Here is a 25,477-nt window from a genome sequence, read left to right on the forward strand (position 1 = left end):
ACTTGGTCCAACTACCTAGCACGTAGCGCCTCTACGTCTTGTACCGACCACATTCGAGACGAACACCATTTTTGCGGGATTGTATTCTTCATGTGTCGCCCATTGTACCCCTCTAACTTTCGCGACTTGCTTGATATTGAGCCCGCTGTAGAGTAGTGCCATCTCGTGGTTCATTTTTCTCCTTCATACCCCTTGCTCACACACCTTGCCGAAGATGGTCCTAAGTATAACGTCGTTCGAAAACAGCAAGTGCTTGCAAGTTCTCCTTGAGTATTATTCAGGTTTGTGCCCGGTCTTACAAGCGTCTCATACAAGGTGCACTTGGTACGGCGGAAAAGTTTATCAGAACTCAAGGTCTTGTGGAGTCCGTAGTAGTCACGACTTCCAGATACGATACATCTGCGGATTTCGCTGATGTATGTACACAAATTCGTCAACAATCTCCGTCGATTACTAAGCTACTGCGGCGCTCGGTTCCCCCTGCTAGCAGATACTTGGTCTTCGACGTATTCACCTTCAATCCAAAATTTCCTGCTTCAAGTTTCAGCTTCGTTTACTGTTGAGTAACCGCCTGGAACGTCCTTTCGACAAGGTCCACGTTATCAGCGAAGCAGATAAAATGGCTGGATTCATTGTAAATCATTCCCCGCATGTTAAAGACCGCACGTTTCATGAAGCCTTCAAGTGCAGTATTCAACAGGAGACAGAAAAGACCGTCGCTTTGTCGAAGTCCCTTGCGTGTTTTAAACAGGTTTGATAACGCACCGGAAATCTTCCCACAGCATTGTACATCATCTTTCGTAGTCCTAATCAGTCTTGTCAGTTTCGTAAAAAAAAACATTTTCGTCCATAACTTTTCATAGCACGGTCGACAGTATTGTGGGCAGTCTTAAAATCGTTAAAAAGGGTGCATGGGGACTTGATACTCACGACACTTTTGGAGGATCTGCCGCAGCGTGAAGATTTCATCCGTCGTCGATCGCCAATCCATAAGACCGTCTTGATAACTTCTCATACATCTTTTTGTCATCGGCGGCTTTGGCAGCGGATGTTGTTGACAGCCGAAAGTGTTTGACGCATTTTGACCATAAGGAAATAAATATTGGACACAATCAACGTTTGTCCCACGGTAGGTTTGGACGTTAATGATATCTGAGAAGTACCTTCCGTTAATCAAAACGTGATTCGGTCTGTTGTGGTAATCTCTAGGTGTACCGATACGGGAGAGTATACTGGAAGTAGGTACTACTTATGGCCATGCTCTTGGAGGCGACAAAGTCAATGAGCCGGAGGCCGAACGAAAACGACGGTGAACTGGTGTGCGCTGACTTCCCAATAACCGGTATAAGACCTTTCCTAAACGTCCTGAGCGTTGAGAGCTCCGATGACGATTTTTATATTACGTTGTGGACAGCTACTGTATGCACGCTTCAGCTGCACGCAAAGGCGTCTATATTGTCATCGTTTCTTCCTAGATGAGAGTTGTGCACGTTAATGATGCTAACTTTGAAGAAACGGCCTCTAATCATTCTGTTGTTGATTAGCCACCACACAATCCCGATTTGTACGGCTGGTTTGTAAGGCCTGCATCAACCTCCTGTTTTGTCGGAGGACCACCGTGACAGCACTGTTTAGCATACCACGATGACACAAGGAGGTTGATCAGCTGCCTTTAACGTGACAGGGCTAGTAGCGAGTCACTTTTCACTGATTTTGTCACTATTTTGAGCTAAGTCACTAAAAAGACGCTAATCAAGCGAAAAAGTCACTGTTTTACAAAAAAATGGTCACTAAAGTCACGATTTTTGCTTTGAATGAGCTAAAAATTCTCAAATCTTTCATTAAAGTGATCTGTGCAGGATAGAGACGAACAAACTGTCTAAGAAATGTCAATGTGAAAAACTTTAATTTTCTTATCTTATATCGACTATACTCTCTTGTTTTTTCCTGAAAGGAAGTAAAAAGTGATTAGGAGTAAAAAGTCGAAGTTATGGGCCGTATTACAAAAACTTTGACGAGCAACTCGTCTCATTTGAAATACATGGGCGGATCGACACGATTCGACTTCTTCAATAGGACTTTATATTCAGGATCGTCGTGTTTGAATCTTAATTCGTTAGATACTGAATAAGTGAAAAATTCAAAATCTATTAATAAGTTGTTTCTTTGCCTTTCATAACTAGGGTTTGCAATATTCCCGGGAAACGGGAATAAAAAATCTCATTTCCCGGGAATTTCCGGGAACCGGGAATGGAAAGAAAACCTAAGCAAAAATAAGATTTTGAATAAATTTTATTAATAAAAGGTATCAAATAATCGTTCCCATTTTCATTATTAATTCGAATGGAAAATGAGTTGAAAAACAAAACTTATTCAAGTTCATACTAGATTCATGATCGATTTTTGTCTCAAATGTTAGCAAAAGAGTAGGTTCCAGGGTTTTTTATGTCGTCGAACAATCGCTTCAGATCCGCTGACAATTTTCCGTTAGGCCTAAATAATGTAATTCCCTTCTGTAAAACTTTGCTTAAATTAGCTGAATCACCGCTGGTGAAGATCCTGGAGTGTCCACTACTTTCAGTTTGCTGAAGATAAAGCGGAGTGCGGAGGCGGGCAGGTCTTAGAGCATTTGAATGCCTACGTAATTAACCTGCAAAAATGATTTTTTTATGTGAAATCGCGGCCACGAGCCAGATAACACTGACTGAGTTTTATTAATTTATTTATTGCTGGTCCCATTGATTCACAGGTTTTAATTTTTTTATCAGTTCACAGGTTTCAAACATTTTTATCAATGAAAAAAAAAATCAGGCCACTATTCGCTTAATAGTGAACTAACTAGCAAAAAAGACATTAGACGAAGTAAATATTTGCTTAATTTTTAGTTTGCTGAATAAGATAGCAAATATTTTTAACAAAAAATTTAAGTAAATAATTTGATATTACACGACAAGCAAATATTGAACGTCATTTCAAGCAAATATTTACACCTTGACAAATATTGATACACTTTGACGACGTAAGTTTCGCGGTTTGATACGATATTTAGTTTTTTTTTGCTATATTTTATGTGGAATTATATTAAATCTTACGAAATTTTTCGAGGAACTCGGGAATCCCGGAAATCAATATTTCTTTTCCCGGGATCTGGGAATCCCGGGAAAAGGTAATTCCCGGGAAATCGTTCCCGGGATTGCAAACCCTATTCATAACCCGTACATAATTACAGCCATTTAAAATAACGGTAGAGATTTTACATCGATTTATTTCTACGAAAATCAGTCATCTGCATCCTTTTTCCTGAACACATATTTCAGATGGAATATGGTCCATTTAAGGTTGAGTAATGAATTTTGAAGCCCTACATAATTCACTTTTTGGTCACTATTTAAATGAAAAAAGTTACTAAAGTTATTATTATTTTATTCAAGTTCGCAACTAACCCTGTGTGAAGAACAAACGCTGTTTTGAGCCGCACCATCTTGGCGAACAGACGCTCGGGTTGGCGAAGCATTTATCCTACTGCCGAAACATGGTTAATGCACTAATGATCGGAGGCGTGAGATAGGAACTTGTGAAGGCCGAAGCTAATCATGAAGAATAAAAGCTAATCATGAAGAAAAAGTGAAAATTATCTGCAAGTTGGCCGCCTGCTTTATACCGATCAAACAAACCGTTTAGATGCTAAAAATATTTTCAATCATTGGCGCAGGAATGTTTATAAGCAATTTTATATTTTTTGAATAAAAATATCTACATGTTGTAAGTGAAACATGAATTCGGAAAAGAAATTAGAAACGTCAAATATCTTCTCATCTTATTATGTTTTTTCATGCGATTTTCAATTAAATATTTATGTATTCTTCATTCCCATTTGCAATGACGAAAACACGAATTTGATCGATTTAAATTAAGAAAAAATGCCACCTTTACAGTTTCAATGGGTTTTAAATTTTCGAATGACACTTTGAATGCTCCTCTATATTTTATGCAGTACATTCTTGCTGGCTTACGTACAAACTTAAAGTACGTACTTACGAAACGTTCAGAAAGTATTTTTCTAGGAACAGCTACAAATTATGTTGCATACCGTTTAACATATTGATGACATCAACTTTGACGAGATCTACCGAACACGGATGATATTTCTTACTTGTTTATTGTTTAATAACAAACCTTAACTATATATTCATAAACTGCGAAAATTTTGTGCATTTATTTTGGAAAAAGAATAATATCTTGAAACATTTTTTTCAAATAGCCCTCTGGCATCGCAGAAGCAATCTTCGTCACTTTGATAACAATGACTAATCTTTTCACCACACATGACTCATCTTGTTGTTAACTTGCCAGCCCAGTTGCTGTAGTTGGTCTGCCCGCTTAGGCATTCATCATACCACAAATGCCAATAAGTACAGTAAGCTTTCATTCAATAATCACTGTGCAACTGTTTGATTTTCTATACTGCCGTTCTAGGCATTTTTGTCCCATGTTCGATATCAAGAAATGGAAAAAATGATTTCAATCATTCACAATAATTTTACGCATAGCTTGAATGCAAAAAAACGTAGAATCAAGAGGTTGACGATTTTTGATAAAGCAGTCAGAGGAAGTTTCCCAGCTCAAAAGTTTCTAAGTCCCTGAAAGTCGATTTATTCCCTATTTTTTAAGTTAACACCAGGTCTCGGCGTTTTATGCATTTTTAAGACATTTGACATCAAAAATTTACATAAACTAGGGCAGGGAACATATTTAAGGCAGCTTTAGGCGCTACCTGTGTATTGAGACGAAATACTAGAAATCTGTTGTCGAATTGTTCTCTATCTTTTTCTTTGTCAGCATTTGTTTTCACATTCTAAAACCGATTTAACGTGTGAGAAAAAAACCCGAACAAACTTTCAATTCCAAATTAAAATCTTGCGCAACTTATTTTCCTATACTTGTTTGTTTATTCAAGTAATGTAACTCATTAACAAACCTCATAGGAAAAACTCAGCTCCACATCGCGCTGATTTCCTGATACTTGCTTTATAGCTTCCTGAATATCGGATGTTTCAATTGTTTTGAGCTCCTTCTGGATTTTTCTATCAAACAATCGACGTTTTTTGCTCTGTAACCTTTATGGTAGACCATTCGCTTAAAATTTGCTCAGAAAGTTTCAATAGATTGCAGTTGTGGCACATTTTGAAAACTATATTCTTTCAGAAAAAAACCCGATATTGCCTTGCCGTAATTCCGCTAAAGTTGCATTAGCATGTACCACACAATGCAAGGTCTGGCCAAAACACTACTTTGTCATTTTTATGGTACTTATTTTCTAAGTTTTAAACCCATTTCATGCAGATACTTATTCACCGTTTTTGGATCAATCTGATATTTAGCCCAGCTCACGATATGATTTCGCCGACCGACCAGGCGTTTCCGCCCTCAATTTCGCTAGAACTTTGCTCTCTTGCAAAGTGTGTTTTTGTCCGGAACCAGATTCTCTTTTGAAGGTATTTCCATTCTCGAAGAGTTTGACAATAATGTATATAAATGTTTTTTATATCCAAGATCTTTAAAATAGTGGAACACTTTAGATTTTTCTTTATTCCGCCTTTTATTTTCCTTTATTTATTTTTTTATTATTCGAAAATCAATTTACGACAGTCTTCTTCTGACAACGCCTTTTTCTCAACAAAGCGTCACTTGACAGAAACGACTGGTCGTGTTACCAGTTATATAAAAGTGGATCTTCATTTTGTGGAAAAGGGTTTTTCGATTTGTGCAGCAATTCGAAATCGTAGACCAATTTAAAAGTTGTTTAAGAATAATCAATGTTCCTTATCGAAGGACACTATTCCAATCACCCCGAAATTGATCAAAATTTGGAGATTAAGGCCGGTTTATTTCGACTGATTAAAATAGGCGCCACTGCTTAAGTCGTTCCTCACTTCCTGTGCTTTTCCTCATCAGTCAAAAAAGCAAAACTTCGACCGTACCACTTCCCCAAGTCCAATTAAATTGATATTTTGAATTTGTATTTCTCGAGAGGATGAAACTTTTAAGCCCTACCACTGAACGAAATTCAAAAATCGATCATCATTGGCATCCTAGTGTACATGTCTTTCTGGCCAGGTTAATATCAGACTAAAATGGAAAAGGATTTCTGGAAAGTAATATTATGACCCCTGCGGTTAATGTTAAGGAGAACTCTAAAGTGCCGTATCTGAACCAGGCGGTGGTGCTTATTATGGGAGTCACTTCACGGTGAAATTAGAGTGAAGTGAACAAAATCCTATTACGGGACTTACGTAAGTGAGAAAAACGTCGCGAAGTGACGTCTGCCGTGGAATCTGGGTTATTATGAGTGTCATATCAGTGAAGTGGGAACGGAAAAAGCGACGTTTCGCGTGGAATTATTTCACGACCATTTTGAACGGTGAAATGATTCCACGAAGCTGCCATAAGTCCTTAAGTTGATTGATTTGTGATCTAATGGTAAATATTGGATTTATTTTTCAGTAACGAAGCGAATCAGAGTTTGATCCGTGCCTTAAAACGGGTTGTGCCCGATGACTAACTAGTTCAGGAAATTTTCGATACCGAAATAAACATTTTTTTTGATGCCGGATGTCTTAGAAATGCAGAACACGTCAAGATCTGGTGTTATCTAGAAAAACGGGAAAAACGACTTCCTGGGACTTAGACATTTTTGAGCTGGGAAACAATCTTATTTCACTTGTCCTATTCTCAATTTCACTTCACTGTCAATCTCACTCCACGGAGGTGATTTTTGTCACCTCACTTGAGGTGGAATCGGGAATAGGCCTAAAAAGTGAAGTGAGCGTGAGAGTGAAATATATTTCACCGTGAAGTGACTCCCGTAATAAGCACCGGTAACATTTGAAGCCCTTACATTTTATGTGGATAGATTTTTTACGATATTACCTCCTTCTTCTCCTCTCCTTCCGGGGTCAACCACCCTTATAAATTCTAAAAAATATGTATAGACCGTGGACATTTCGCAACACCTAATAATTTTACAGCAGCTTCCACCGAAAGACGACAGCTGCTGAAAGCTGGAAGTAGCGCAAAAAAAACAACATCATAGTTTCATAATACTTTTGTTTTAAGAACGATTTATAATAGAAAAAAAAACAATATTGTTGACAAAAAAAAAGGTCTGAAAGTTTTCGAATCCTACTACTGGATCATCAATAATTTTACCAATTAACTCACTCCTAATTATCACGTGGTTTAGGACGACCCCAGTCTCTTAAAACAGTGGCAATGCTCGTTACTGCCGAGTAGGCCAAGTACCACGATTGATATATTTTTATCATATGCGAAAACTGTTTGGTGGTAAAACTTAAAAATGACAAAATGTAACATGGGACAAATAAACATAGAACGGAAACAAACCCAAGAGCACGGCAGTCAACGTGAAAGGTGGCATGCAATGTGCACTACTATATGTGTGTTACGTGCACAGTTTGCAGTCAGCAGGATCTCGGCACGTTTACAAGCGGCTCGCTGGAAATGATTTTCCACTCCGGCTGCTGTGTGTCTGTGCCAGATTTCACAACGAAAGCGGACAAGTGTGGTGATGCACATTTCATCCCAGTTGATCACGTGCCAAGAGCCGTGCATTGAATGCAACCTTGTTTGACATACGCAGCGCAACAAGTTGACCTGTCCTGTCCTGGTTATTTATCGATAATATTAAATTTTGAGGCGTGTGTTTGGAATTCATCCTCATAAAAAATTTTATCGGCGGAATTGTGGTTACCTTTTAAAATTTTGACGTCGTGTCGCTTTGAAGTTAGGTAATCTGAATTTAAAAATTATATGAAGTTAGTTGAAATAGAAGAGCTAATTTTCAATTCCGACAAAAAAAAAATAAACAAAAAAGTTTTCAATATTCATGGTTTACCTTCTTTAAGCCTCACCCTATGAAATTTCGCCACTCCAAACTGCTTCCTATGTATTTACTGTCATGACGATAATTAGTGCATACAATATTGAAGCACCAAAATCCTACCGGCCATCGATCGTATCATAATCATCACGAACCAGTTTATTTGCGCATGGTAGACATAGTAATTTCCTTGTCACGCTAGTTTCATTCGAGCTGATTAGCTTACCAAACCTACTGTTTAAAAATCTATCTATTTGAATACACCGAAATGGATACAGCGATTAAAAACTGAAACGGCATTAAAAAGGAACCTTTCATTCGAGAGAAAATATTCCCGCGCCCATTGCCGCGTTGTTCGATTTTTACGGTCGTATTTGTAGCTATAATGAACCAATAAACCAAAAATAAACAACCATAGAGGTATTGAAATTTCACTATTCGACCAAACGGTTTTCAATACATTGCTCACTTCACGCCGCAACGATGGATGGGACAAATTGCAACAGAGTCGACTAACGTATTCGGTTCGATTGGATATGCATGTAAACTAGGCATGATGTGAAAGAATTGATCGAAGCAAAATTTAGTGAATTTAAAGCAAAATCGCGTGTTCTAATTGTGTTTATATTTTAATTTTCTCTTCGCAGGTCGATGTAACATCAGCTGATGATGGGATGTCGTGAAAATTAAAGCTCCATTGCAGTTTCATTAAGTGACCTGAATCTTAATCAATAAATTGTCACGATAAATTGCCCGTCGAAGCTATGAGCGCTGCCAGCATACTGGAATTGCAGACGTGGATCGTGTATCAGAGAATTGCTGCCGAATGTTCACACTGTTTGTGTAAGTACTTCCCGTTTCTGGTGAAATATTGGTTTTTCTGTAATACAACTGTAATAGTTGTACGAAATCCTACAGAACAATAATCAGTTGTTTTAAAAAGATTTGATGCAAATATTTCAAATATTTATTTTGATAAGTGGTTTGATTCAGTATTTTTAAAATAATGTTAAATAATAGGTAACAATATTTGATAGATGTCTTTTATGTCAAGTTATTATCAAGGTTAGAAAGTGAAAAAGCATCCATGTAATATTGTATCCGTATCACAGACAGTTGCGTCCAATTAATTCTACGCTACAATCATAAATTTCGAAAACTGCAAAAAAACTCATGTTTTCAGTTCTGATTTCTTTTGCAATCATTGTTTCAAAAAATCACGCTAAATCTTATTTCAATTGAGAATCGTATAATTAGAATAAAAAATGATGGGAAATGGGAAAAAAAAATATTTTCCGTTGAATATTACTAATCATCAAATAATAAAATTAAACAGAAAGTGTTTTGTTTTCTTTCTCACCATTTTCTCATCAAACCTTTTTTACTATTCATTGATATTTAACCTTTTTTCTCCTGTTGTAATTTTTTAATTGTTGAATTACGTGCCTTTACCTTTTACTTTTCTTTTGTTTTTTTTTTTTTTTTTTACAGGATCATCAACCAACCGTAGTTTATCGCTAGAAAAATCTTAAGTTCGTGCACATTATCAGTACAATTTTGTTTGGCAAACATCATCAAGCACTTGAAAGCTTTTACGTGTCGCGATTTCTTCTGGTGGACTCGCACGATACTCTCGAACTGTACCAGAGGACCACCGCTAGGGCTAATAAACATCGTTTTATTTTATTTCTGTCTATCGTTATCATCAATCTACAGAAGTTGAAAGTGAGCTGACACGATTGAAATTGATTGGTAAAGTGAACGGTTGGGCTGGTATCGGTGGGGGCGAACGGTAAAACAACAAGCCGGAGTTTTTCCCATTCAAAGGACGGGACATGTTACCGTTTGTCGAAGGTCGCTCGTGACGGGACAAGAGAAAAAAAAACGACAAAAACAAAGAAATTGTTAGCTGCCACATTACGGCCGGCTTGGCCCTAATTGAAAAGAAAACATAGCGTTTGGTTTAAACGAGTGATAGGTGACGTGGAGCAAATAAACATTGGAACATTCGAATTGAGATCATTCGGAGGCTAGGAAATACCTTACCAATAAAAAAAAATAACAAGATAATCAGTTCTCAGCGATTCATTTCGTCTCCAGTGCCCGTAGAAGGAAAATGATCGATACCGGTAAGTTTCGAGTCTAAAAGTAGCAGAATGCGAAAGTATATTCTAGCTCTGTTTTATCGATTAACCGTTTCGAAACGAAAATGTTTTGATCACATTGTATTTATACAACGAATATATTTGGAGGCAAGCGCAGTGACCTGTGGAATTCTTCACGCTCGTTTGCACCTTCCGTGCGTTGGCCTCTGCGCACTACCACAGTGGCGGAGCTAGAAAATTTGCCAACTGGAATGCGTTTAGATTCTAGTTTTTCGAATAATATAAGCAGTAAAATTCGCTTCACCTCCTCCTAACTTCGTCAATGCGCGCACCGTGAATGGGTTCTAAATGATGCTCGTGAATAAAATAAATAAGTTACTCCTAACTAGGTATCGTCTCGTCATACAACAGAAGCGTGCTGCCTTTCGGACCATTTTCAAGCTAGGTTTTAGCTTTATTTCGCGTTAAATTCGCTTATATGGCTCCGCCTACAGTGATGACTAGTGCGCGGATTAGAAAGGCACCTTCAGTTGGCTTGTCGCCATTTGCTGCGAATGAGCATGTTTCGAGTAACATGCGAAAGAGTTTTTAAATTTTTAATTAGGTTAGGTTTTATTGAAAAATTTCTATTTTTCATGATATGACATTTTCCTTTTCTTTTAGTTATGTCTAGTATTTTATATATGAAACGATTTAGTGGATGTCCACATTCCGAGTGGACAGGAAAATAGTCATTGTATATTCCCCGGTCCCCCTTGTACATGTGGACATATTTTTACTTAGAAAAGCTGAAAACGTTGTTGTGGTTTATTCGAAGGTTAAACCTTAAAGGAAAGAATTGAAGGCTCGAGAAAAAATCCATTCGAATAATCCTAAATTTCGAACAATTTAAATTTAACTTAAAAGGCTTTCAGAAGAAAAGAAACTTCAAGTTTTAACTAAAAGCATGATACAAAAATAGACTCAGATTTAGCATTAAAATTCCTATTAAACGAAATTATAAACCAGAATAACAATCCAAATAAAGTTGAAATGGCTAAAATCACTTCTAAAATATCAAAACGTGAGATTAGTTTGAAATAGTCGAGAATCACACCCCAAAGGTCAGAAAGACAACCAGAATAATGAATGATGAGAAGTAAAATCGTGCCTTTTTTGGTAAAAAGGCCAAAAATACGGTCTCTCAATAAATAAATACAAAATAAGCTAAAACATTTGACAATAGCTCTAAAAAACAGAAGTTGAAAGAAAAATAACTGCTAATTTAAAAAAAGGCTTGAAAAGACCGTAAAAGAATGCCAAAAATAATTTCAAATTCAGGCCAAAACCACCTAAACCAGAAAAGCCAAACATGAAAGAAACATGAAAGGAATTGAATCGACATTTTTCTGTAAATGGTTCTGAAGACCTTTCAGCTGGTCTTGAGGTACGATGCGGGCCTAACAAGCCAGTGGTCGTAGGTTCGAGTCCCGGCTCGGAAAATACTATTAATGTCAGTAGGAATTGTGCTAGCCCCGCTGTTAATGTCGGTAGGATCGTAGCGCTAGCCCCGCAATTGTCCTGTACACTAAAACAGTTGGATGCGAAGTCTGTGTATAATAAAACAAAAGGTCGAGTTCCGAATCGGCATGTAGCACTAAGGCCTTGATTTGCTTTGGTTCTAAAGTTTGAGATTCTAAAACAGCGGTTCTCGAACTGGGGTACGCGAAAGCCTTCAGGAGGTCCGCGAAAGAAAAATCAGTAATGGCGGACGAAGCCATTTTTCTATTTAATACTTCATTTGTTGTTCAAACTTGCTCTTAAAACATGACTGAAGCAATCAAACAAATCATAGTTTAATTTGTAACCTGAATTAGACTACCACAACATGATCTACCACTACTATCTCCCACACTGCGAGAATATTCCAACCATGTGGTACAATTAATTTGGAAAATAACGCCAAAAAAAATGGTTGCAAAAATTGTTCTTTTCCGAGAGAGGCTCTTAACCGGTCACTCACAGTTGCGAACCGAATCATATGTTAACAGTTCGTGTTGTTTCGATAAACTTCGGTTCCGTGCGAATTATCAGTTTCGGTGCGCTCAAAGAATCGCGGTTAAGTTTTCCTGAGCCACTGGTTCGTTTGCTCTTTTCCATGAACCGGTTCATATAAGCGGCTTTTTAGTCACTCATAGCTAATTCAGGCTTTTTATTTTTCTCAATATGTGGAAAGATCAGAGCACAGACAAACAGACGTGCCTCTTAGAAAAAAATCCTGAAAAATCTTCGTCCTTATTCGAAACGTTACACTCGTGCACCACCATGTGAGCTTATTGACTACTAACTTCTTTTCGTAAAACGGGTTTTGTCTTTGCTAATGGGTGTGCGCGCTTGCTTAAATTAACACCAGCGGCATTACTGACGGTTTTTGTCTTTGATAATGAATGTGCACGCTTGCTTATAGCGACACTAGCGGCATTATTGCCCACTAAGCAAAATTTCAAAATAATCGTTATTTTTCTGGTCGATGAAATCGTCATCGAGTGGCACGTCTGTTTGTCTGTGATCGGAGTTTTATCGCACACTTCTTGTCCAAGTTGTGAATAACTCTAGTGAGAATACACAGAAGTACGCCGTGGTGCGCACTGGTGAGATAAATTCGATAGCATTCGAAGAGCAGACATGCGTGGCGGGCAGCTGCTTTTTTTTTAGTTTCGAGATGCAAAGCAAACAACGCAATCTACTTTCCTACCTAGATTTGGTATATGCCTAAGAGACACACAGTAAAAGCACTGCAGTGAACTCTGTCTTAATATCCCAACTTCAGCTTCTTGAGTAGATGCAGTTTATGCAAAAAACTCATTTTCGAGAAAATGGTCGTTAGTCTGTTCAGCAACGGCTCAAATGATGAGAAACACATCACGCCAAGAAAACACAGTCTCTTACTCCAAAATCCATTTGAAAATGACTGCTAGCAAAACAAAATTCGAGGACAAACAGAAGAAGCCAATTTTTTGTTGAAAATTCGCGAAAAGAACCTCCAAAATATCAAAACGATCAAAACAAAAATTGATTTCTAATAAAGTTGGCACCGCTCGAAGAAACCATATGACGGGTGATAGCTAAAATTTTGGATTTTTTTTCCTTTTCCTTTGATCCTAACTTATTTTTGCACCTAATGAATTTGAAATTTCAAAGAAATCTTCGATTGGATTGTGTGTTTGGGGTACAAATGGAGTCGAGTGGTTGTTCAGAAACTGTAGTGTTTTTTGACGTAAAGTGATGATATTTTATCTAGCTAAAAACATACCTTTCATTGGTATGGTGTTTTGGAAGGAATGGAATCATTGTAATGTTCGAACATTCGTTCTGGTATTGATTGATAGCCAGACCACTAGGCTTGAACCATGATTTAGGCAAGAAAGAAAAATTTTACTTTACGAACTAATTCAATTTTTGTCATATTGACTTACAATTTAAGTTTAGTAAAGTGGGCAATGTATGTAGTTTTGCGGGAATGCAAAGATGAACGGGAATAGAAGGTGTGACTAGACTTAGAAAAAATTTTCCCTCGTCCAGACGGGACTCTCTCTTTCTAAGTCTAGTCACACCTTCTATTCCCGTTCATTTTTGCATTCCCGCAAAACTACATACATTGCCCACTTTACTAAACTTAAGAAAGAAAAAGTTTTTTTGTCCACTACAGCCGAAACCGGAAAATTTTCGCTTTCGAAATGAACTTTTTATTATAATTGCTGTGCAGTTCATAGCAAACTTCGCTTGCGGATTGCTCCTTGTTTCGGCGCCATTTTGAACAAAACTGGGCATGTATAAACTGCCGCGCATAGCAAGTCCGTATCATTTGCATTTTCGTAACAATAGATTACCTTAATACCTTTGTTCTAAAAACTTCAGGAAAACATCAAAACATATTGTCCCATCTCGTGAGAAGCAATGATATGAAATCACATGAAAATACGTTTTTCGCGGCTTGCTGAAAATGCGAACGGGACTGACTTGCTATGCCCGGCATTAAACAAAACAAAAAACACCGGAATAAAGAGTAGAGAGTAAGCGAGATGGAAAGAGAGGGATAAAGCGAGAGATAAAGAGAGGGATAAATCGAGAGAGTAAGAGAGAGATAGAGCGAGAGATAAAGAGAAATAAAGCGAGAGAGAAAGAGGAAGAGATAAGGAGAGATAACGAGCTAGAAAGAGAAAGAGAGATAGTGAGCGAGAGAGAGAGAGAGAGAGAGAGAGAGAGAGAGAGAGAGAGAGATAGTGCGTGAGAGAGAAAGAGAGATAGTGAGAGAGAGGTAGTGAGCGAGAGAGAGATATTTTGAGCGAAAGAGAGAGAGAGAGAAATTACTTGAAGGTGGACTACTGTGGACTTAAGTGGACTTGAAAATTTTGAGTCTCAACAAAGTAACTGGTGAACTGTTAGAAACTGGAAAAATGGAAAACAAACCACAGCTTAAGAATGCATGAAAGAAAAAATCTCATACATGTCTCCAACTTCTGGAAGACAGAACGAACAGAAAATTGCATGACCAAAATTCCCAAAAAAAATGGTAAACGAGTGAGAAGGCCACAGCAGAAACTAATTTCAAGTTAAAAGAAAACCGTTAGAAGAAGCAGATAAAAACCTTTAAAATGAGTGCATCTTGAACTGTCCTACAGATCAGACGTGTTTTCGATTGCTAGTGGACTGGTCTTTGCCTATAGCTTCAAAGTTTGTGTTTTGTCAGTGTGTCTTTTAAAGACTACCTGAAAGTTATTTCCCATCAGTCTTTCTCAAGACTACCCACTTTTGAATTTAACATTTTTTTAAACTTTTTTCGTATCACCTGACGAAAAAAGAAACCACGCATCGCTGCAGGGAGGAAAAGAGAGGCTTTCCCGTGCCCTGCACAGGATGAAAATATCACCTATCGATTTATTAGCCAATATTACATAAGAAATGCTATATTTAAGATATCCAGCCCAGCGGCTTTTAATTAGTGGGAATTCGGGTTCATTTTTGCCAGCGTTGCCGGTGCTATCAATGTTTTGACTGGCTGTCTTGTGTCCCAAAAAGAGAAGCACACATATTCATTTGACAAGTCTCTAAATGTGAATTTGTGTAGGTGTGAAGAGGCACGTTTGCTTTCGCCATGACAACGACAGCAGCCGCCAACCGTTGGGAACGGTTGGCGGCAAAAATAGAAATGATTCTATTTTTTGCAACAACAACAAGCGACGGTCGACCGCTGTGCTCTGATTGGTCGAAAAAGAACGGAACGGTAGCGGTCAACCGCTCCAACGGCTAATCTGATACAGGCTTTAGTACTTGGGACTAATTTACGATAAAAAACTTATTTTCAAAGAGCACATTGAGAGTATACAAGCCAAGTGCATCAAATATACGAGATGTTTATATCCTCTCAATAACAGGAATTCTAAACTTTGTTAAAAGAACAAACTTTTGATTTACAAACAAATTTTTAGACCAGCAATGCTTTATGCTGTACCGATCTGGTTAAGTTGCTGTTCAACAAGGAAGAAAACGCTCCAAAGGATTCAGAATAAAATTCTGAAAATGATTTTGAAGCGTCCTCCTTGGTTTGGTACACTCGAATTACATAGACTTACTGGTGTTGAAACATTAGAAGCTATGTCAAATAAAATTATTAACAATTTTCGACAAAAATCGTTGCAATCCTCAATTGCTACGATAAGCTCTCTTTATAGCCAATAAGTTAGCAATTAAGTTAGTTGTAAGTTTACTTCCCCTTTTTTGACAAGTAGGTTTAAATCCCTACGAATGAAAAGTCCTAATTGCGAAAGCAAACGAATCCCAACAATTAAAATTACAAATTTCTAGCAGTGTTGAGAAGTCACCATTTGTGATTGGACACACATACTCATTATTTACTAATATTTATCATGAACACTTAAGCTACTAACAAATCCCCCCTTTAAAAAAAAACCTTTGAAATCAGAAAAAAATAGTTGGAAAATTGATCTCTAAGGGGCTGTCCGCATACCACGTGGACAGATTTTTAACGATTTTGACACCACCCCCCTCCCCCCCGTGGAATCCAGACAAAAAGCAAAAATACAACAAACAATCGTGAATTTGGTTCAAGTCAATAAAGTAATTCGAACGAGAAGGAAAAACCAAAACAAAAATGATACAATTTCAGTCTAATGGTTAAAAAAGTTAAAGAATAGCAAAGAGCAAAGTAGAAATTGATTTCAAATTTAGCTTACAGGTTAGTTTCAAGTGCCTCAAAGAGTTTAAACAAAGTTTAGCCCAAAAAAAACTTAAACTTCAGCTCATGAACAAAAAAAGAAATATATCTTATTTTATTTAAATATTTTAAAAAATTCTAAACATGTCTGAAGAATCTTTCTAAAAAAACGAAGAGACCACAAAATTAACGAACCCAAATTTATCTCGAACATACTGACAACGACTCTAAAACTAGAATATCTTTTCAATTTTAATTATAGGCCAATACTTTTTTCGGAAAAACTATCCTGTCCACATGGACATTATCATTACCCGCTCCCACAGACTTCCGTGGACAATTGTGGTACCCTCTTTTCCCTCCCTCACCAAAAATGTGCACGTAGAATATGGACGGTCCCTTAATGATTTTTAAGAATATTTTACTTTGCCCAATCTAACTCGTTTTGTTTTTTTCCGTGAATTTGTAATTTTCTTGAATGAAATATAAGTAAACGCGTTTGGATCTGGAAATGCTTCTAATAAGTTAAGAGCAGGTTGCGATGAAGGATCGATCAAAAACCGTGGGTAGGACAATGAATATGATCGAATCATCAGTTCAATATCTGTATGCTACTTTTAATCTCAGAAGAATCTTAATCTTTATTAACCATTCTTAATTCCACTCCCCATCAGGCTTCATTAGTTACAGTTTAACCTGAAATATGAAACCGGTGAACTGGTCGATTTTTATATGTAATACGGTTTGCAGTAAAAAGTGTAAACCATATTTTTGATATAAAAAATGACAGAGAAATCAACCTTCACTAGAATAAGTAATTCTTGCTTTTTGTGCTACCATTGTCAGTGCAATCAAACTGGAAATTTCTCCATCATGTACCTATTTAGTTCAAAATTGATTTATAATTAAACAAATTAATCTCATTTCAACAGCACCCAAGAACAGCAGAACTGAATCACCGCAATCAAAGCAACCGTATGATAACGATAGAAAGATTTTATGTTCGGCCCTTTTTTTGACCGAACCAGCAATGAGAGAACTGCATTGTGGTTATGTTTTTATTGTACGTTAAATGGATTGCACTCCTGTTGAAGAGTTTTTTATGTGGGAATGTGGGAATAAAGAGGCTGTAATAAAACACCTTGTTCAATAGAGCTGCAATCTTTCATTGGGATGTCTTATATCTAGTCTGTGTAGGGTATGTTATTGCCTCACTGGCACTTCATGCAATTGCTTTGACATCTTTTTTTGAAATGCAGTTGCTATCTAGGTGATAACTTACTTCTTCGTTACGCTTACGCTTTTCATGGCTTATTAAATATTTCTCTTGTGTGAAACAAATACTTATTACTCATTTCACGAGAATTCTCTGATAAATACGAAAAACACTATCCCTAGCAACTTCTGATTAACTTAGCAGCAGTTTTTTGTACTGAACTAAGTTGCTCCAATTTTTATCGGACTACTATGTTTGAGCCCAAGAAAGTCATCGAATTACCTTTCTGTTGCTATAATTGTCCACATCTGTTTTGTTTTTCAGTTATGACCGACAATGCCTTCAAAGCCAGAGATATCGGTCTTCGGGCGCAGAAGAAAATTCTGTCCCGAATGGCCACCAAGAACGTTGCCAAAGTGTTCATCGATGGTACGACAGCTTCCCTGCTAGACAACGTCTACCGGTTAGCAAAGACACATGTGAGTAGAAATATGTCACCACGTAGCTAGTGATTCAAAGTTCCTCCTTGCAGACCGGCAGCAAGAAGGACGCCGAACGTCTAGTCAAGAACGTCATCAAAATTGTAATCAAAATTGCCGTCCTGCATCGGAACAACCAGTTCAACGCCGACGAGCTGCGGCTGGCGGAAACGTTCCGAACTAAATTTCAAACGCTCCAGATGGCCATCATCTCCTTCTATGAGGTGGACTACAGCTTCGACCTAAACTATCTGCTAAAGTCACTGCAGGCAGTGCACGGTTTATTGAAGTCCTGCGTCGAACGTCACCTAACGGACAAATCGATTGGCCGTATCGATGAGGTATTCGCCTTCTTCAGTGATCCGACACTGCTGGAGGCAGCCTTCCGGCAGGATTCACCTTACCGTGACTTGATGGATAAAATCATAGCCGATCTGAACAAGGCGATGGAGAATGGGGACATCTAGACAGCGAGATGGACATTTAGTAATACGCTTTTTTGTCAGTTGTAAAGTGTATTTATTCTGTCATGCTGGCCAATAATTCAGATCGTTTTTGTTCTGCTGTTAATCTAGTTGTAAAGGACAGCCAGCGTGAATTTTTGCGCAAAAAAAAAACGTAGTCGTTGTATGTTGCAGCGTTGCTATTTAAGTTTGGTGCACAATTATTTATCATCATCAGCAAACGCTTAACTACCGCTTGCCACGTGAATGTCTAATAGTGTAGCGAAAAAGCCTAACCTCCTAAAGTAACATTTGGAGCCCGTTGAAAAATACGAAGCTAGATCATGCTCAAAGATTGTTGTTTTAGTTATTATTTGTGTAGATGAAAAGCCCCGGCGCTATGTCATGCTGCCATTCAATGTCACTCCATCTATGCAAAGAACATGAGTAGCATATAAAGAATTGTATACTTTGCATTGCTTGTTCAAATTCGGTTCTAATATCTAGGAACAAAAGTCCTGTAAATGATAGAATCGGTTAACTTAGCTCAACCTCTTCATACTTTTGATAGAAATGGGCGCAAAATGGGTCAAGATTATTCAAGGAAGTTTGCGTTTTGATTATGTTAATTCGGCATCTGGAGTAAAACACAACCGTCATTCGTGGAGGTTTGAATAATATCATGAAACTTTAATATAACAACTTTTTTGAACTGTGTAGTATAGCATACAAAAGTAATGCTTTCCACTTTATTTATACTAAAGTTTATTGTAAGTTGAAACAAAAATTATCTAAGTCATTATATGAGATACGTTTTTTGAGTGCGAAACATTGGAAACTAACCGGTATCGTGGCAAACAATGGAAAACGGAACAGCGCAGAAAGTGAATGTACTTAAAATAACGCACTGAACAACAAACAACAAATACTATTAAGTAGAAGTGATGATGGTAGATAGTCACTAAACAAGCCCGTGGCACATGCCACAATCGAACACGTACTAATGTGAAAAAAAACTAGCCTATAGAAAAACAAATCTTTCGGCATGCTGTGAACAACAACACAAAACACTCACCACAAAATGGACCAGTTAATCTCCTGTACTCTGTTTACAAAACACATAGTTGAAACAATATCAGTTAAGGAACAATAAAAAACATTCTAATAATCACTGTACACAAAACGAAATTCAAAATACTCAAATTCCGTCGGAAACGATGCAGCAAAATGGCCTGTTATAAAGAAAGAAGGATAAAAATAACGCTTATCTACACCATTGCTGGAAAATGCTATCGGCAAAGCAGTTCACAAACGTTCAAATTTAGTTTGAAACTTACGGATTGATATTTTGATTGAAGAACACAGTAATAAAACGACGATAAGTATGGAACATTCACTACGATTTGTCTATATCACATTGAAAGAACTGTCCACACCATTAGGGAGAATGGTCAAAGCTAAGTCGCTTTTTTGTTTCTCCCTAACCCCCTATAATCACATATGAATATGAAAATACTTGAAAAATGAATGTATGTAAAAGTCAGTGTGGGACCATTAAAAGCGACTATTGAGCTTCATAACTCATACACGGAGTAGGAAGTCTTGCGGACTCATGTTCGAGATAAAAGCGGAAAACATTTTACGGCGGCAACGCTATGGAATTTTGGTTTAGTTCAAAAGTCACAAATGCCAGCAGGTTTGTATTACCATTCTGAACTTCTGTGTTAAATTTGGAAAACTGTAAACCGCATTGCCCATTGTAACGTCATATGCTTTTAGCCAAAAACCTTTAGATTTTTACGATAAGGATCCATGTCAAACGCAGGAACAGTTTGCTCGGTATTAGAAGTTACTCGCCTAGCCGTTTCCTCTTGCATCTCGCAATGGTCAAAGCGAAACATAATTAGCATTCGGATATAACTGAGATCGGTATCGCTAGATTCTCGAAATACAGTGAACTCGTTTTTGAGGCGGGTTTTCGACAAGACACAGGTTTTCTTCTTGCGCGAAGTCTCTAGGTAAAGCATTTACTGCTCTTATCCTCAACATAAACTTCGAAACGTTTCTTACGTTTAACGCTCTGATAATTTTTGTGCGATTTTTCGCATTATTTTTAGCAGTAAACTCATCCAGTAAAAAAAAGTTTACTGTAGCGCTTAATGACCCATAACAACGAAAAAATATAGTAATTCGGTACTTCTCACTTCATCATCATTGTGCAGTCACAGTTTCGAAGAAATGCTCGTTACAACAGTTACAGTGGTTTTACGGTGGCTCGTGTTGATTTATATGCTCCTCTTCGTGTTTTTCACTAGTTCAGTGGGCGGTATATCGACGAACTTTTCCTTGTGGAATGCAACACGTCCCTACCAGGTGCAAGTTACAAAACTTCTGTGCGTGGATCAGCCGTACAAATATGCCGTGGTTCATGTATGCAACATTAGCATACGTAGGGGCAAACCTGCCCTCATGAACTTTCACTTCATTTCACCAAGCAATTGAATTGAATTGAAGTTTGTGAGAATTCGACATTTTATTTTAAAGAATACTGTCCTCAACCTTTGTTTGAATTGTGTCTTAATTCTTTTTTGAATTTTAGAAAAAAAATTAAGATGATTCAAAGTATAATACTACAAGCACTAAATTATCGGCCTTATAATTGCATTCGAAATATTGAACTGTTTATCGAGAGAGTGAGATATTACATCAGAAATCATCTTGGTAGCTGATTTAGTTTAGGTAGTTGATAGTGATACATTTACTTACTATTGTGTGCGTTATTGTATGCAGGATCAGAGTTTTTTTCCATTTCGCTGTGATTATCAGTGAAGTCACGGCGTGTATCGTAGAACAACTTTATTTTAAAAAAATGGGCATCGCCTAAATCTTCACCATTTGAAAATATAGCTTTTTACCTTTCATTTGGGACCCTCCGGAAAATCATCCATCGCGGGCTTTCGAACAACTTTTTTTTTTAAATAAAAAGTTTTCTGATAGCAAAGCGCCTAACTGCCGAGAGAATAGTACGGTGCTACAAATGAAAATAAAAATGAACAAGAACTTTCGAAGAAACACAGTGAAGGTTGTAAGTTAGTCGAGTGCAACTTTCGCTCATACTAGAAATTTTCCTAACACCCCTAAAATTTGAAGTTAGGGTCAAAATGCCGGTATTTTGACCTCAGTGCATGAAAATTATTTATATACGTTTGTTTTTCAACCGATTTTGAATGTTTTAGCCGTTTTGGAAAGGGGAAGAATAGAGTTTTCAAAATATATACAGGTTTGTACTAACTTCATTAAAATATGTTGAGTTATTCGAACGTAAATCTAATTTTAAAATTCTCCACGCAAATTTTCAACTTCACTTGAAATTTTTCAGTTATTTTTGTAAGAAAAGTACTACAAGTTCACTAGCAGTTTGAAAATATATGCAATAACGATATTAAATAGAAGCATTTTTTGTAAATCGGCTGATAATTTGCTGAGAAACATGTTTTTTAAGGAACTCAAAATTTTTGACTTTCATCGAACAATAATATTTGAGCTGTTTATTCCACGGTGCTACAAATGGAAAAAAATGCAACAACTTCTGATGCCACCTAGTGTATTTTGTAACAAATTATAGAGCATTTAAAGTACATTTATTTAAAAATGTGCGAGAATTTGTTTTCAAATTGAAAAAAAAAACATAATAAATTTTAATTTATTCAAAACTACTCATTACACGTAACCTAAGTGACGAAATGTGACGGAAGGAAGAGGGGGAGTCAAGCCAAGCTACGTAGCAAATATAAAAATAAGAAAACTGCTACTATGGGGAGGGGGGTTTCAAAAAAAATTTCGTCATTTATGGATGTTCCGTTTCCAAAACGATCATATATAGAATTTATGGAAAAATGACAGAGCTCAAAAAAAAAACATGTGAACCACGGTCCAAAGGCGGGGTTTGGCAATAACTTCAAATTTTAAGGGTATTTGAAAAACTTCAAGTTTGGACGTAAGTAACACACGACTAGAGCTACAACCTACACTTGGTCACATCAGATTTTACAGTACCGTAAAATAAAAGTCCAAATATTGTTCGTTGAGAGTGAAAAATTCTGATTTTCTTAAGAAACATATAACTCAAAGAAATATCTGCAAATTTACATGGAACAGCTTCTATTTTATTCGTAATTTAATGTAGTTTCAAAGTGTTTGTGTACTTGTAGTTCTTTTCTTACAAAAGTAACTGACAAATTTCAAGCGAAGTTGAAAATTTGCGTGGAGAAGTTTAAAAAATTAGATTTACGATCGAATAACTCACTTATTTTAATGAAGTTAGTACAAACCTGTATATATTTTGAAAACTCTATTTTTCCCCTTTCCAAAACGGCCGAAACATTCAAAAACGGTTGAAAAATAAATGAGTTAAAAATAATTTTCATGCGCTGAGATGAAAAAACCGGCATTTTGACCATAATTTCAAATTTTAGGGGTGTTTGAAAAAGTTTCTAGTATGAACGAATGTTGCACCCGACTTAACTTACAACCTTCACTGCGTCACTTCAAAAGTTTTTGCATTTTTTTATTTGTAGCACCGTACTATCTTCTCGGTAGTTGGACCCTTTGCTTTCAGAATACTTTTTAAAGAAAAAAAAGTTGTTCGAAAGCCCGCGATGGATGATTTCCCGGAGGGTCTCAAATGAAAGGTAAAAAGCTTTATTTTCAAATGGTGAAGGTTTTGGCGATGGCCATTTTTTTAAAATAAAGTTATTCTTTTTACACGCCGTGAAGTGCGAATTGTTCAAACACTTGTATAATTTCTGTTAGCCTTTTATGAACACATTTAATCAATTTTATCTAGATTTTTGTTCCTTTTTTGCAAACGAACGCTTTCGGGGAGCATTTTTTTAAATGTTGTCGATATCTCAAAGTCACTGTATCTTCAACATTTTTTTTCAAACGATAAGAATCACCGTCACGGCTTTTCCATGTTCGTAGCAAATTGAAATAGTCACGGAGTAAGTAACGAATTCTCAAATGCAGACTAGCTACAACAAGCTCTCCGATTCGCAAGTTAAGCAGAACACGTCACCAATATCCGGCAAGCCACCTTATCTCAACAGGACCACCATCATCGTCGCCAAATCAGCATAAAGCAGAATTCCCAGAATGAAAATAATCTATTTCTCACCAGTAGTGTTTAGACTGCACCAGCACTATCTTTTGATTATACGAAGCATAAACAGGAAGCATAAACAAACACTCGCTGCGAGGCTATATATAAGAGTATTAAAAGAATTGTAGTTTAGTCTTAAGTGAATAAAGATAGACGAGCAGAAGCTCAAAAAAATATTTTTTTTTGCCCTATTTTGTGGCAGAAGAATTAACTGGCGCCCGAATAGGGACCAGCGTGAGTGTAAAGTGAATCAACAAGTGTAGTTCGCCACGTAAGAGTTCGCGGATACTTCTTTGTTGTGAAGCAAAAATCTCTCCCGACCGCGTAAAGCAGCCGTACGGATTGTGCCGGAGTCACCTGGACAGCTCATCACTCGCTCCAGGAAAAAACGGATTTAACAGCCGTGCCGGAAAGGAGGAAACACCACGGCCTGGTCTCAACCCACAGGATTCAGAAGCGTCACCGTTAGAGGAAGACGATTGGATTCAAAGAAGTACCACTGTAACAGGATTGGTATGACGGTTAAAATAATTATGTAAGTACTCCAACATTATTAAAATAGTGAAGTGAAAAATCAAAAATAAAAAGTGATTATATTTAATAAGCAAATATTAGAAGTAACAAGTGAAAAAAGAATTATCCTTAAAAAACCAAAAGAAAAGTGATTATATTTAGAAAGTATATACTAGAAGTAAAAAAGTGAAAAAAGAAATATCCTTAAAAAACTCAAAATAATAAATAATTAAAATCATTCCGCGTCGAACACTCGACAGAAACGGACGTGCAAAGTGGTCGTTCTATTACAATCCGGTCCGTGTGTACGAATAGCCAAACAAAAGAGTGTATTATTCAAGGCCATCAGTTGACAGTCGAGTCCGTGTCGCTGTGCTGAGTGATCTCACACCCGGCTCACTGCTGGTGGCTGTATTGGTGCTGCTGTACTGGTGCTGCTGGCTGCTTTGGGTGCAGCTTCGAACGATCGGACAACCACTGCTGGAAGGAAGAAGTAAAGAGGTACGTGTTCTTGTCGGCGCTAGTTCGCTACATTTAGCGCGATGGATATAGATCACTCGCCTCCCGTGCCACCATCCCCGAACCCCCCTGACCCTGACCCTTCTGTTACCCCCTCCCCTATTCATTCTCCAGTCCCCCCTCGCCCCAGGCTTTACCCGGATGGATCTCAACAGGGCAGCTATACTGTTTATTTTCGTCCAAAGGCAGGAGTGAATTCAAAGCGATTAAACATACTGCAAATTTCAAAAGACCTGACGAAGGGGTACAAGGCCGTGACCGAAATTTCCAAGGTCCGACCTAACAAGCTCCGTGTCGTGGTCAATGATCTGGCACAGGCCAATGCTATCGCTTGCTCTGAGCTCTTCACACGCGAGTATCGCGTTTACATACCCGCACGAGACGTGGAGATCGACGGTGTCATAACCGATTCGAGTCTGTATGTCGAGTGTATCCTAAAAAGCGCAACCGGTTGCTTCAAAAATACCGAAACACAGGCGAAGATTTTGGATTGTAAGCAATTGCGGTCCGTGTCTCTCGTCGGCGGTAAAAAAGTTTACACTCCGTCAGACTCGTTTCGCGTTACGTTTGCCGGATCTGCACTCCCTAGCCACGTCTCGATCGACCGGGTTCGTCTGCCTGTGCGATTGTATGTACCCCGTGTTATGAATTGCACCAATTGCAAGCAGTTAGGCCACACAGCCGCCTACTGCTGCAATAAGGCACGATGTAGCAAGTGTGGGGAGACTCATGCGGAAGATTCTTGCAGTGTTAATGCTGAAAAATGTATTCACTGTGGGGAAAACCAGCATGAGCTCTCCACATGCCCGGTGTACATGCAGCGCAGAGATAAAATCAAGCGGTCACTTAAGGAGCGTTCAAAGCGTTCTTACGCTGAGATGCTGAAGAAGACCGTGACCACTTCTACCATAACATCGAACCCCTTTG

General features: G+C 37.7%; 1 protein-coding gene across 5 annotated transcripts in view; it reads left to right on the forward strand.

The window, feature by feature from the left end:
* The window catches only part of LOC129733164 (tumor necrosis factor alpha-induced protein 8-like protein), a 43,724-nt gene extending 23,971 nt beyond the window's left edge, over window positions 1–19,753 (forward strand). For 4 of the 5 annotated variants that reach the window (XM_055694785.1, XM_055694786.1, XM_055694787.1 and 1 more), the window contains exons 3-5: window positions 8,548–8,743; window positions 17,760–17,914; window positions 17,968–19,753. In XM_055694785.1, the coding sequence (XP_055550760.1) occupies window positions 8,665–8,743; window positions 17,760–17,914; window positions 17,968–18,381 (648 nt within the window). In that variant the 5' untranslated portion in view covers window positions 8,548–8,664 and the 3' untranslated portion in view covers window positions 18,382–19,753. Of the gene's footprint in view, window positions 1–8,547; window positions 8,744–9,391; window positions 10,030–17,759; window positions 17,915–17,967 lie in introns of those variants that run through there. The other variant, XM_055694789.1, reaches the window with a different exon arrangement.
* The last annotated feature ends 5,724 nt before the right edge of the window (window positions 19,754–25,477 follow it).

This window comes from Wyeomyia smithii, chromosome 3, assembly GCF_029784165.1.
Source record: "Wyeomyia smithii strain HCP4-BCI-WySm-NY-G18 chromosome 3, ASM2978416v1, whole genome shotgun sequence".
In the NCBI taxonomy this organism is placed as follows: domain Eukaryota; kingdom Metazoa; phylum Arthropoda; class Insecta; order Diptera; family Culicidae; genus Wyeomyia; species Wyeomyia smithii.